General features: G+C 39.6%; 1 protein-coding gene across 5 annotated transcripts in view; it reads left to right on the forward strand.

The window, feature by feature from the left end:
• The window catches only part of dync2h1 (dynein cytoplasmic 2 heavy chain 1), a 125,034-nt gene that overhangs the window by 49,514 nt on the left and 61,587 nt on the right, over positions 1–13,933 (forward strand). For 4 of the 5 annotated variants that reach the window (XM_076892392.1, XM_076892395.1, XM_076892391.1 and 1 more), the window contains exons 57-73: positions 236–378; positions 720–801; positions 1,749–1,912; positions 2,384–2,521; positions 3,675–3,788; positions 3,939–4,099; positions 4,523–4,646; positions 4,817–4,938; positions 5,215–5,301; positions 5,820–5,946; positions 6,978–7,119; positions 7,585–7,694; positions 8,001–8,021; positions 9,005–9,103; positions 9,785–9,908; positions 12,661–12,824; positions 13,017–13,136. In XM_076892392.1, coding sequence (XP_076748507.1) covers positions 236–378; positions 720–801; positions 1,749–1,912; positions 2,384–2,521; positions 3,675–3,788; positions 3,939–4,099; positions 4,523–4,646; positions 4,817–4,938; positions 5,215–5,301; positions 5,820–5,946; positions 6,978–7,119; positions 7,585–7,694; positions 8,001–8,021; positions 9,005–9,103; positions 9,785–9,908; positions 12,661–12,824; positions 13,017–13,136 — 2,042 coding nt within the window. The remainder of the gene's footprint in view (positions 1–235; positions 379–719; positions 802–1,748; positions 1,913–2,383; positions 2,522–3,674; positions 3,789–3,938; positions 4,100–4,522; positions 4,647–4,816; positions 4,939–5,214; positions 5,302–5,819; positions 5,947–6,977; positions 7,120–7,584; positions 7,695–8,000; positions 8,022–9,004; positions 9,104–9,784; positions 9,909–12,660; positions 12,825–13,016; positions 13,137–13,933) is intronic. The other variant, XM_076892394.1, reaches the window with a different exon arrangement.

The following is a 13,933-nucleotide window of genomic DNA, read 5'->3' on the forward strand; positions in this document are numbered from 1 at the left end:
ATACAAGATGCTATTATGAATATGAATATTCTTTATTGTCATTGTCACAAGTACAATGAAATTGAAAGATGTCTCCGGTCAGTGCAACATCACGAAAGATAAATACTTAAAAACTATAATATATATTGGTATTATTAGTGATAATACCAATGCCTGTCATTGTCCCACACCGTGTCCACCTTTCATCAAAGTTTCCCGATGAATTCCCTTCACCACTGTCTCACATCCCACTCAGGAATCCAGCAGAACCTCCACATTGTTCTGATCATGGACTCCTCCAACCCTAACTTCACCATCAACTGTGAGAGCAACCCAGCTTTTTACCGCAAGTGCTCTGTCCAGTGGATGGAAGGATGGTCTGAAAGCAGCATGAAAAAGGTTAATATCAGAACAGCAAGATCAAAATGGGCATTAAATCATCAGCTGTTAATAAAGCTCACGCTAAGTGTTGCTTATGAGATTAGCAATGCACATTCCTTCCAACCTTTAAAGACAGACCTGTGTAATTCTGCTCTACTAATGTCTGTTGACCTAATACAGCAGCCCTAATAATGAATTGGTTTTCTCTCATTGTTGGAATTTTAAAATTGAAAACTTTTTTTTTTTTACTTTACAGGTTATTTTTAAAAATCAAGGTGTTGCGGTCATATTTGTGCACACACCAGTTCTTTTATAGTCACATTTGCAAATCTGGTAAACCTAAACGTGTTGCTTGTCAGATACCTGAGCTGTTGTTGGCAAAAACTGAGCAGGGAGGGGAGGAGACCGAAAGAGAAAAGGGCAGCAAGAGGAAAAGCTCAGGTAAGCACATGAACATTAAGTCACAGTTCATGAATGATTGATGATCTCTGGACTTAAAATGTTGTCAGATAGCTGATAAATGCCAATGCAGAATTGTATACACGCGAAGCTATCACCTTCACAATGTGAGTGACTTTGAAATAGGAGTGATGACAAAGTGCATTTGAGCCATTTTATAGTTGTTCATGCTGTTGGCATGATTAATCACATTGAAAAACGAAAAAATTAGAACTGGTCAATGTTGTTTAAACAAATAAATAGATAATCAGTCTCGTATTTATTTTCTATTTATCTACAGTGTAATAGTACTCACAGACTGCACAACACTTTGTTGAATCACCTTTGGCAGCAATCAAGTCTTTTTGAGTATGATGCTATAAGCTGGCGCATCTATTTTTGGGCAGTTTTTCCCGTTCTTTGTTGTAAAACCTCTCAAGCTCCATCAGGTGGATAGGGAGGGTGTGTCGATGCATAGCCAGTTTCAGATCTCTCCAGAGATGTTCAGTCGGGTTTCGGTGTCTGATTCCCTTCAGACATGAGACTCTGCATTCAGGCCAAAGAGTTCAATCTTTGTTTTGTCAGACCAGAGAGTTTTGTTTCTATGGTCTGAGAGTCTTTCAGGCAAACTCCAGGTGGGCTATCCTCTTACTGAGGAGGGGCTTCCATCTGAACTGTCTACCATAAAGGCTTTTATTGTTATTATTGTTATTATTATTATTGTTATTATTATTATTTATTTGTTTGTTTATTTTATTTTACTCATATTTCCATTTAGTCACTACCATGTGATAAATTAAGATGAATTATCTTATTTTATTAATAGTAGTAGTATCATAAGCTTATAATACTTAGACATATTTAATGGCTCTATATTTTTAGTGTAATCAGAATGACTTTATATCAACTTTTTCTCTTTGTGCATCTTTTTTTTCACCTGTGACTCTCAGGAGGGTCTGGGCAGGGGGATCTGTGCCGATTGTTCTTGATGGTCCATGAGTCATGCCGCGAACACGGTGCAACACCGAGCAAGTACATGGCCTTTCTGCATGTTTACACCGCATTATACAGTCGGAAGCAAAAGCAGCTTACTACAAGACAGCAGCATCTGCAGGTAAAATTGCAAATCTACCCTGTGATACAGAATTATAAGTAGTATGAGTTTTACTACTTCCGTAAGAAGCAACTTATTTTTGGAACAACTGATGAGAATTGTTTATCCTAGACTTGAAAATCGATAGATCTACACATAAAATAGCTCTTGATTTGACTTTTAGTGACGATAAGGGTTTTAAAAGAGCCTTGCGGTGAAAACGACACACAGCAAATAAAAGACATGGATTAGAGAAGTTATTTGGTTTTTGGAACTGTATCCAGCCCTGATAGATGAGCTTGTGCCCAGCATTCATCCTGTGTAGTATTTTATTTAAAGTTTTACTGCAGTTTTACACACTGATATGAGAAAGTACAATTACAAAGCAACCGTAAATGTTGTTGGTAAACATTGCACACACAAATTCCATTGAATCTTTAAGAGGAAACAAGTTTGACATTACTTGTAAAGTAATACATGTTATGTCTACAGGCAGGCGTTTCTAAGCTGAATGAAGCTAAAACATTGGTTGATGAACTAAAGAGGCGGGCTGCAGAGCAGAGCGAACTGCTGAGGACTAAACAACAGGAGGCAGATTCTGCCCTGCAGGAAATCACAACCTCCATGCAGGTGTGTATGTCTGTGCTGCTGGTGCATTGTCCGCTAGTGACTGTGTATTGGGATGGGTGGATGTGGGTATACGTGTGTGGCTCAGGACAGTAGTCCTGCAGGGTTTCATGTCTTTTCTAACTTATATCTATTCTATGTCTATCTATCCAACTTCTCTCCTCTCTTCTCTTCTCTGGCTTTCTTTTTCATCTGCATTGCATTATACAAAAAACTTTCTGCCTTTCCCATGGCAATATCCTCCCTGCTGTGAAGACACTATTTATTTAGTTTGTGTACGTATGTGTATTTGTTTGTTTTGTGACTTTCCTTTCATTCTCATCTCCTGATACCCCCATTTCCATTTCCTCCTGCTGGGTCTGTCTCGAGGATGGATGGTTGGATAGATGTGTGGAGGGGGAAAAGGAGATGAACCTTGTTCATTAGTTATGATATCCTTCTATCTTTCACTCTGTGGGGATTGGGTTTGTTGAGTTAGAGGGCGGGAGGAAGAAAGGAGATGAGAAACAAAAATAAGAAAGAAAAAGAAATAACTGTCAGAGGAGTCAGTTTTGCAGAGTGATAATTAAGAACTAGACTCATCCCTTTGGTCTGTAGTAGCTATGTCGCCTGTGGGGATGGAGACAGCAGGGAGAGAAGCGAGGAACACTGGAACAACGATGGGAAGAGTGTAAACAAAATAGATGGAAGACTGACTGAGGCTTGGCAAAGATGGAAATATTAAGAGAGCCGTTAAGGAAGAATGAAAATAAGGTTTGGAGCAGAAAAGGGGAATATATGTGGCATATAGCAAGACCTGGAGCCTTGACTATGGAAGAATTATAGGGATGGGAAAAAAAGCCAATGTTGGGATTAGCTTTAGATGAAAATGTGATGTGATAAAACTTTCAAGTTTGAAGAGGTCAGAGAGAGGACCTGTTGGAAAATGATGCGGCCAAACATTTGTCCTCACTGCTTTTTCATCATCAGTGTCACAATATTCCTAAAAAAATCCTATAAATGTAAAATACAATACAGATGATTATATAGAAATCATATATTCAGCTGCTTACTTTCAATCCTGATTAAGCCTTTTTCCCCTAACTTCAGTACATGCTAAAAGCCTGTTTTTTAATCTAGTGTACTGAACATTTTCCTTATTTTTTGGATTTTCCAGAATGCCAGTGACCAGAAGGCAGAGATGGAAAAATTGAAAGGGAAAATGGCTCAAGAAGTGTCCAAAATTGAAGAGAGAAAAGCCAAAATCGACGACGAGCTGAAAGAAGTACAGGTAAGTGGTTTGTTGCCTGTTTTTGTGAGCATGCCCATTTCTGTAAGTTACGAGAAAACATCCCCCCTTTTCAAGGCTTGCAATCCCCATTGTGCTTATCCTTCACGTACTTGTGCATCTCTCGCTGCCTTTTCCCCTGCTGCCCTCTAGCCTTTGGTAGATGAAGCAAAGCGTGCAGTTGGAAACATCAAGCCTGAAGCGCTGTCTGAGATCCGCTCCCTCCGCATGCCTCCCGATGTCATCAGAGACATCCTGGAGGGGGTACTGAGGCTGATGGGCATCTTTGACACCTCCTGGGTCAGCATGAAGAGGTGAGAGAAAAGAGATAGGAAGAACGTGTAAAGGGATGGATAGGAAGATGAAGAGTTACCCTGTTGGGAGTAATTAAATTGATGAGGATCTTCGACACCTCTCGGGTTAGCAAAAAGAGGCATTAGGAGGTGATGAGGTGTTAGAGAATGGGTGGGAAACGAGGAAGAAAAGGGAAGGATAAACAAAGCCTTTCTGCACTGCTAATGAGCGAGTGTAGGTTGTGTGCGTATATTTGGGCGGGGTGGTGCTGGGGGTGGGGGGGCAACTGTTCATGCTTAATTAAGGAAAAAAAGGCTCATATTTTAGGCTTGAATTAACATTAAACTATCTGCTTTATGGGTTAATTTGATCTCTTTCTGATGATTTCATCTGTGTTTGGCTTTAATGTTGAACTCACACATGAAAACTCCTCTCTTCTCTAGCTTTCTAGCTAAACGTGGTGTGAGGGAGGACATAGCTACATTTGAAGCCAGGAACATCACTCCTGAGATTCGCCAGAGTGTGGAAGAGCTACTCAACAGGAACAGGGCTTCTTTCGACCCTAAGGTCTGCCTACCATAATAGCAGAATCAGAATTAGATGTACTGTTGGAGGTTGTTATTACAGCTTGATTGTTTTTTTGTTGTTGTTGTTGTTGGTTTGTTAGTGTGTTTGTCTTCTAAAGAAGTTATTATGGCTGTTTCACTGATTTGTAATGCTACTGTTGTTTCATTCAGAATGCAAAGCGTGCAAGTGCAGCAGCTGCTCCTCTGGCTGCCTGGGTCAAAGCCAATGTCCAATACTCCCGCGTCCTAGAGAGGATAGAGCCACTGGAAAGAGAACAGGCTGGACTTTTGGAGTAGGAAAACACACAAACACAACTCTATAAAAGACCGAAAATGCTTTCAACCTGTAAAACAAGAAAGTTGAAGTTCTTGATTAAAAAAATTAAAAAGTTGCTAAGTTTTGTGAAGTAATTTTGATCTAGATTGTATTATTTTAAACAAACTTGTGATCACTGACTTCATCTAATTCTACTCAACTCTAACTCACGCTCAGTTTCTCGATGCTACACATGCAATAAATGATACATAAAGTAAGTCAATAAATCAATGCGTGTGTTGTATGTGTCCAGAAACCTGAGGAAGACTGAGAGTAGGAAGAATAAACTAGAAGACCAGCTCAGCACTGTTGGAGCCAAAGTCAATGAGTTGAAAGAGAAGTATGCATCCTTCCTTCACCAATTAATCCTTCTATACTGTGTAGTTTGGGTTTTGCTTCTGGTTTTTGCGTGCTGTTGTCTTAAATTGAGATTAGGGTTGTAGTTTCTTTTAATCTTGAACTGTTGATTTGTTGATGCGATGATGAGCCACCTAAAAATGAACAACAACAGCAACAAACATGGGCAGACATTTACCAGCATCAGTGTTTACGACATCAGAGCACAACAAAGGGTCGAACTTCACACTTTACATTAGTGTCACTGAGCTCCCTGCGCTCTGTCCTCTTTAGTCTTCAGTTTTCCTCCTCCTCATCCATGTTCAATCATACAATACAATCATCTTATAACTGAAAGATGTCCTACTTTCACTACACTCATTTTCTATATGACTCTACCTGCTGTAAATGTCATAGAGGAAGCCTCACCTGTTATATTTACAGTGCATCTTATCGTCTTGGGTAAATATTACAATACATCTGCTTTCGGTTGGCTTTTCTTTCTCCTTACTTTCTCTGCAGGTTTCAGTGTCACACTGCAGAGGCAGCTAAGTTGGAGGCCGATGTGTCAAAAGCTCAGGACACGATCACTGCTGCCCAGCAGCTTATATCACAACTGGACGGAGAACACACACGCTGGAATGCACAGGTAGTTTGATGTATGGCTGTGATGATATATGTATTGGTGGGGGAGGTTATACACATTTACTCAAAAAGAGGCTCATTTGCCATGTAAGAGCAACAGGAGCCGTGAGTGTCTAAGAGCTCGTGGGTGTGTGTGTGTGTATGACAGGGGGGATGGATCCCGCTGTCTTGGGTCCCTTCTGGCTGTTTTTACTCCTCTCCACAGCATCTGTCTGCACCTTAATTAAAACACTCAATCTCTTCCTGACACGCTCGCTCGTACACACACCCTCAGTCCCACCGTCTCCCTCAAGGACTACACCAGAGAGCCAGTTTGCTCTCCACTCACGTATTACCATATACTTTCACGTGTACACACATACACTCACTTCAACGCTGTACAGTAGCTGTAGGTCACTATACATCAATACTTCTAAGCTGTTTTAGTGTTTCTCAGGAAGGGAAAACCAATGAGTCAGGTGTACACAGCTACAGTGTAAGTGAAACAGATGCAAGTTTTTAAGTAGGATGTATTAATGCAGTAGACTAGAGATCTCAAGGTCATGAAAACTTGCAACCTCAGATGTGGATATAAGTGGGGAAAAGGGTTAGCAATTAAGCCTGATGTTTAAGTATTTTACAGAGATGTGCGGGTGCGCCCGTGTTCCCCTGACATGCTATTAAAATACCTCAAAGGAATCCTGATGAACCTGGAAGTCTTTACAGCTGTGTCAGTAAAATCGGTGCAGAACAGCAAGTGTGTTCCAGGTCCTGCACTTGTGGGTTAGCATTTTTTCGTCTAGTTAAACACTTTATGTGGTCATTTGGTATTTATAACTGTGTTTAGTATTAAAGAGTCATTAGGAAGAAAACCAAACAAAAACCAAACATGTTTTGCACTGGGCCATATTAGCAACATATGAGCAATGTACCAACTTCAGTTCTCTCCTTGCTCCACCTTCTTTTCTCACATCCACGCCTTTTCTCCCGATACTGCCCGTCACTCTAATGTGATTAGTTTTTATACTTTGTTCACCTACCTGTATTTTGTCCTAGATGTCCGAGATAAAGAATGAGTTGGATACGCTCCCTGTTAGAGCCTTGCTTGCGGCAGCCTTCATCACCTACCTGTCTGCAGCTTCGGAAGACCGTAGACGACAGTGTCTGGACTCGTGGATGGCTCACTCTGGACTACAGAGTAAATATATCACTAGTTCTTTTACCACACTAGCAACAGCATATGGCAAGTCCTGTCCCAAGCAGCCTACTCAGACACCGCTGCCCACACACAACATAACGGACTCTACTGTTACAACATGGAACATACAGACGTTACAGCTCCAGGGTCTTCTCGAAGAGCTTGTTTGCCATTTAACTAAATAAATGGTAATTTTAATTTTAATTTATAATGATGTTATGTTTTAATCCCAGGCTCAGAAAGCATCACAGTACTTGATAATCCTGTTTTGTGACTTTGTGTTTTTTAATGATATGATACTACATCAATAATCAATACCCCAGTAACTGATCTCCTCTTACGTTAATATAAATGCATTGAAATTGTACATGAAAAGCACTAATTATTATCTCAGTGATATTTAAACTGAGGTATGGTGACAATAAATACAAATAAAGACACAAGCCTTTTTGTTGCTTGTTTCAGAGTTTGACTTGCGATCATTCCTGTGCTCGGAGAGTGAACAGTTGATCTGGAAGAGTCAAGGGCTGCCATCAGATGATCTCTCAATGGAGAATGCACTGGTTATACTGCAGGTTAGACTAATATTTCAAATCTGCATCTACAACGTGACACAGGGATTTACTAAATATAAACACTAATTTCAGTCTCTTTTTGCCTACTTTATATAAGGATGTTATTAATACTATTTATGCATTGGCTTGCTTATTTCACATCACTGTATAAAATATTTAAAAAGACATTAAAGTACAATACAAACCCAGCATTAACATGATAAAACAAGTCTAGCTGTACCGAAAGTTGTGTCCTTATTGCCATACGTCTGTGCTCCATTTGGTTGTATCGTGTTTGTGTGTTGTTTTTATCATCGCCACCACCAGATCAATGCACTCAAGTTGAAGGTAAGAAGTCCATCATTCATCCTCGTAGCTGTTTCCTACATAGCTAGTTTATTTATTTAGTGTTTCTTTGTCTCTCTGTTTCTCTTTTGCTTTTGTGTTTGCCTTGAAACTAGTGAGAAAGAGATGTGCTGTCACTTTATTAGGTACACCTAGAGAGTACCAGGTTGGACACCTTTTGCCTTCAGAACTGTCTTAATTCTTCGTGGCATAGATCTCGCACATCCCAGACGTGCACTATTGGACTGGGATGGTGACTGTGGAGTCCATTTCAGTCATGTGAACTCATTGTTATGTTCAAGAAACATAACAATGAGACAGTTTGAGATTATTTGACTTTTCTGACATGGCACATTGAGTTCATGCCATGTGGTTAGAAATTTGCATTAAGGAGCAGATGGACAGGTGTACCCAATAAAGTGTCTAGGGAGTATATGTACGCATACACTCTCGCAAAAATGACATAGATCATATAAAATTTTGGGGGTTCTTGGAGACATCAAATGGTCCGCTCTCTCGCTGAATGTGCCGTAACTACTTGTGGGCAAATTGTCAGTGGTTCCATGTACAAGACTTGTAGATGATTTGCCTCAGAACTGATTTGTCAGGCTCATGAGCATTCACAACCATTTTTTTCCTAAAGGCATTAGAGATCTTTTTATATTGCTGCACACTTCAGCTGGTACAAGAACAGTGGACCCTATCCGGATAGAGATTTCAAAAACACTGGTTTCAGCTTTCACTGTATAAACAAACTGTAATCATTGGTGTGTATGTGAGAGGGAGTAAGAAAGACGGCGAGAGAAAGACTCCTGTGCCTGATATAGGAAGGTGGTAAGTATGATAGCACTGTGACGGGGCTAAACCATATGCATACACACATGCAGTGCACATCATTTTCTAGGTGAGTTGTGTGCTTTATAAGTAAAACTATCCTAAAACAACGTCAGCTGAAATGTCCTGCTTTCTCCTCATTTCTGACTCAGAGTGTTGCGTGTCCATTCCTGATCGACCCATCATCCCGAGCTACAGAGTGGCTATGTACACATCTCAAACAGCACAGATTAGAGGTTATCAACCAGCAGGTAACAACACACAATCAGTAACGTGTCGTGGAATGGAGGGTCATTAATCTGTTAGATTTTGCAAAATCCTGTGCACACACTGGTGATGTGCTTTGTTTAATTCAGTTAACCCTCATTCTAACCCGTTCTTTCTTCTTTTTCTAAGTTTTCCGTTAGACATTCTTGACTGATCAGTTTCTTCTTGTCTAATGAATCCAAGTTTCTCTTCTTTACTAGAATATCTTAATCATTTAGAAGCAAGCCTTAACCATACTTTGATCGGTCCAGGTAATGATTTTAGCAAAAAGTTATGATGATTACATTAAGTAACACTGGTGTCCATTACTTATCACTTAACTGTTACATATTAATTACTGCATTAGTGTCATCAGGTACACTGAAAACACTCATTTAATTATTTATTTTTTGTATATGTATTTAAATTGGTTGGTTTTTGCTTAATAACTTGTTAAAACTCTCTAGATGCTCTAGATGTAAATGCTTTGTTTAGAAAGAAAATATAAGATTTATTCATCTTCCAACTGTATTTTTTTTTCTTTTTTTTCTTTTTTAATCGTAATCGTACTACAACTATAATTACTCTTCCATCCACCAGATACACGAGAGAACTGTGTTACCATCCACCTCTAGAATTTAATGTAATCTCTTAGTACTGGGTGTCTGTGTGGCTTCTCTCTATAGGATAATAACTTCATGACATCCCTAGAGCTGGCAGTCAGATTTGGAAAAACCCTTATCATCCAAGAGATGGATGGAGTTGAACCTGTGCTCTATCCGCTGCTGAGGAGAGACCTAATAGCACAGGGTACTCACACATTCTCACAAGCACAAACACCAATTTCATACAAAGTTGGGCTGAAGAACTCTTTTGGGCATAATTCAGAGGCTTAAGCAACCTCAGGTTGCTGACTACTCACCTCTATCCAGGGGCTACTTTTCTGCAGCGTAGTGAAATCCCATTCTGAGGGATATTGCCTCAAAGTTTAATTAACCAATCCTGACTAGTGCATTGGGCCATCACAGTACTTCTTCTCACTCTCAAAAGCCTTACTCTGTAAAATATTAAGTAAATCAAATGGTTAAACATTGACTATTCATGTTTTATTTTATATTCAGACAAGACCTTTCCACAATACAGTCACAGTAAAGGGAAAGTTAAAAGAACTCAGCCAAAATGCAGAAGCACCCCTCATTTCTCTATAATTTACTTCAAAGTTGCCAGACTTCTAATATGTTTTAATTGGTCTTCAGTGTTTTAGTTTTGGACATGTTTTTTTTCCACTCATTTTCAGGCCTTCTATCTTACCATTGTTTTTTGTTTGTTCGGTTGCTTAACACTGTCCTGTGAATTGTTTACAGATGACTTGATACAGAACCAATTAGAAGCCTGATGCAAAAACACATCATTTGTTTACATTTCTTTATAAAATGTCTATGTCTGCCTTTATGAAATTAATCTATGAAAAATGGAAAAGATAAAATAGTTTTACAGGCATAAAAAATAATATTTTTCTGCTAAAAAAGGTGATTATTGAAGAGCTATTTGCTGAAAACATGGCATATATCAATATGGTGTAGACTTTGTCCTTAAACAATTTGAGGAAACTACAAAGCTGGTCACAAAAGATGAAGTGGCAGGCTTTAAAAAAACAGCCTACAGCAGATGAGCAGTATCATAAAGTCATGTCATCAAGAAATAGAAAAAAGTATCCGGCAAAGACCTGACACAGGACCTCAGAGATGCATCTGGCCCTTCAGTCAATTCATCTACTGTTCACTGAAGCATCAGCAGAAATGGTCCCATTGGAACGGTGGCAATTAAGAAGCCATTCTCAAGGAAGGCAAAAGGGGAGAAAAGGCTGAGCTATGCTGAATTACTCAAGAGCTGGACAGAAATCAGTGGTAACAGCTCTATAAAACACGGTGGAGGCTCTGTCATGGTTTGGGGCTGAATTTCAGCCAGTGGTGTTGTGGATCTTATCAAAGCGGATGGATTTACAAACATAGAAAAGTACCGTCAGATCTTGATCCCCCTCAATTCCTGTGGAAGCAGTTGTAGTTTGTTTAAATTTGTATGTTGCCAGCTGTAAAACCTGCTAAGGATCAGATTGTTTTTACTATGTCCCCATACATAAAACCTTAGAATTTAAATAGTGTGTACTTAATTTTTTACCAAACTGTAGATAATGATTGAAAGCCAATAGATTCAAATTAGTGTCTCAAGCCTTACATTTTGATAGTGAGTCTTGATGTCAGTGATATTAATAACTTATTAATAACTTGCTCCTGACTTACTTTTTTTTTCAACAAACGCCTGTGAAACTTTGTACCATGTCCATTATTTTGAGTGTTAGTTATATTTGAAAGAATTAATGAGCATACTGTGGGCGAGCATTACAAATGAAAAAGAAAAGTGTGAACGAAGGAGACGGTGGATAAATAACAATAAGTGAAAAAAGAAAACAGGTTTGCTGCATTATCACACTGTGGTACATAAGAAGTAATTGCTTTCCGTGTGTCACTTCTCATTATTTGTACAATCACAGAAATGGACCTTTCAGGTAAAGTGTGGTAGTTTCTCAGTAGGAGCTCACTTATTGATTTTCCTTGAATTACCTAGTCTTTGTTCCTTGCCTTTTTGGAAAGGCAAGAGAAACAGCAAAGAGAAAGAGCACATTAGACTTTTCAGTTTTGAGGGTTTTTTCTGTATGCATGAGAATAAGATGCTGTAGAACCCTGGTGTTGTCTCATTTAGTGTCCATAGGTTTATGCAAATCTCACACATGAGAAACATGCATTCACTAGACATAAATATCTCTTATTTTACACAAGGACTAGCCTGTATGTACATAATATGATATTAAAATCCATCCATCCACCCATTTTCTTCAGTTTAAGCCTAATGAATTCTATGTAGTAAAAATATCACCAATTAATAGTCTCAAAATCTCAAAATGGTAGTTATTTATCCACTTAATTTTCTCAAATACTTTGCAGCTGTTGGATATTAAAATTGTCCATAGAAAAAAAACATGCAGTGCAGTCCTTTGGTCATTCCATTTTATGGATGAATACTCTTTGAAATTGTCTTACAAAATTGGACAAAAAAAAGCCCCCAAATACAGCGTGTATTCATAGACGACTGGTTTTTGAAGCGTCTTCTATAGCCAGTAATACTTTAGTTTCTCCTTTTAGTTAGTTGCATTCCAATCACATATATAAAAAACAGAGGTTGAAAACATACCTGTAAAAATGATGTGTGATTCATAAGGCTCTGAATCATCCAGGGAGAGGCGGTTCGCTATTTGAAGCAGAATTGGAAAGAGCGGGGGCAGAGACAGTATGTGAAAGGGCAAGTTATCCACTTAAAAGTAGTGTTGAACAAGAAAGAAAAAAGTGCTGAGACAAAAAAATTGACAGTTCTGCACTGCGGACATCTAGACGACAGAAGGGGAAGAAAGTAGAGGGAGAAAAGTAAAAGGACGGAAGGTAGGATAAAGTTAAAAGTTGATGTGAAACAAGGTACCTTGTTAAGAGACACATTTGCACATGTGCAGGTCCTAGATATGTGGTCCAGATAGGAGACAAGGTTATTGATTACAATGAGGACTTCCGTCTCTTCCTGGCAACACGGAATCCCAGTCCCTTCATCCCTCCTGATGCCGTCTCAGTGGTTACTGAGGTCAACTTCACAACAACTAGGGCAGGCTTGCGGGGACAGGTAACCCATTCAACCAGCACACAAATACAAATGCATATAAAATGTACAATGCCAGTAATTTAAAATGTACCTATTGAGCATAATCATGTCCAATAATAACTTTAAAGTTAATAACACAAATACATGGGATATATACTTGATGTGGCCATACAGTGTGCCCACTGGCTCTTTATTTGTGTGTCTGTATGTTAGTTGCTAGCCTTGACCATCCAGCAAGAAAAGCCAGAGCTGGAGACTGAGAAAACAAGGCTACTACAACAAGAGGAAGACAAGAAGATACAGCTGGCTCAGCTGGAAGAATCATTATTGGAGGTACTCATGCTAACCTATACTGTGAGGGAAATATAGACAAGGATTCTACAGGGTGGGCCATTTATATGGATACACCGTAATAACATGGGAATGGTTGGTGATATTAAAGTCCTGTTTGCGGCATATTAGTATATGTGAGGGGGCAAACTCCTCAAGATGGGTGGTGACCATGGTGGCCATTTAGAAGTCGGCCATCTTGGATACAACTTTTGTTTTTTCAATAGGAAGAGGGCCATGTGACACATCAAACTTATTGGTAATGTTGTGGTGGACCACTAGAGGGCTCCACTCACACCCAGTGTTGAGGAAGTGTGTTGCTGTGTTTTGTGGCACGATGTGTTCAGTTGATGTTGGAGAGGAATAAAGAAGGAGTGAGAACTGAGAGCTCTGTGTTGTCCATACTTACCTCCACATTGGTGACCCCTGACTCGAGCATGCTACGGGCCGAAGATAACACAGACTCCGCTTTGGATGCATCAGCGGCCGCCGGTCCTCCGCCTCCGGTTGCAGCTGTGGCGCTGAAACTGCCACTAGCTCTGTACCTATTTTAGGTGCTGATTTTCTGTGTGCTCATGGACTGCTTGTCGATGTTGCTAACAGACGTTTAATTGATGCTCTCTCGTTTTCTTCGCTACCCTGTTTTACTCGGGCCGCCGAGCCCCTGATTTGGGCTAATGTAGTGACCTCCGGGGATGCTTTTCAGCGTTTGCTTTTAGAGTTTCCATAGCTGTCTGTCCCTAATTTCTCTAGCACAGTAACGAAACACGGGGTGGAGCATTATATTCCCACGGTCCCAC

This window comes from Maylandia zebra, linkage group LG14 (assembly GCF_041146795.1).
Source record: "Maylandia zebra isolate NMK-2024a linkage group LG14, Mzebra_GT3a, whole genome shotgun sequence".
Taxonomy (NCBI): Eukaryota; Metazoa; Chordata; class Actinopteri; order Cichliformes; family Cichlidae; genus Maylandia; species Maylandia zebra.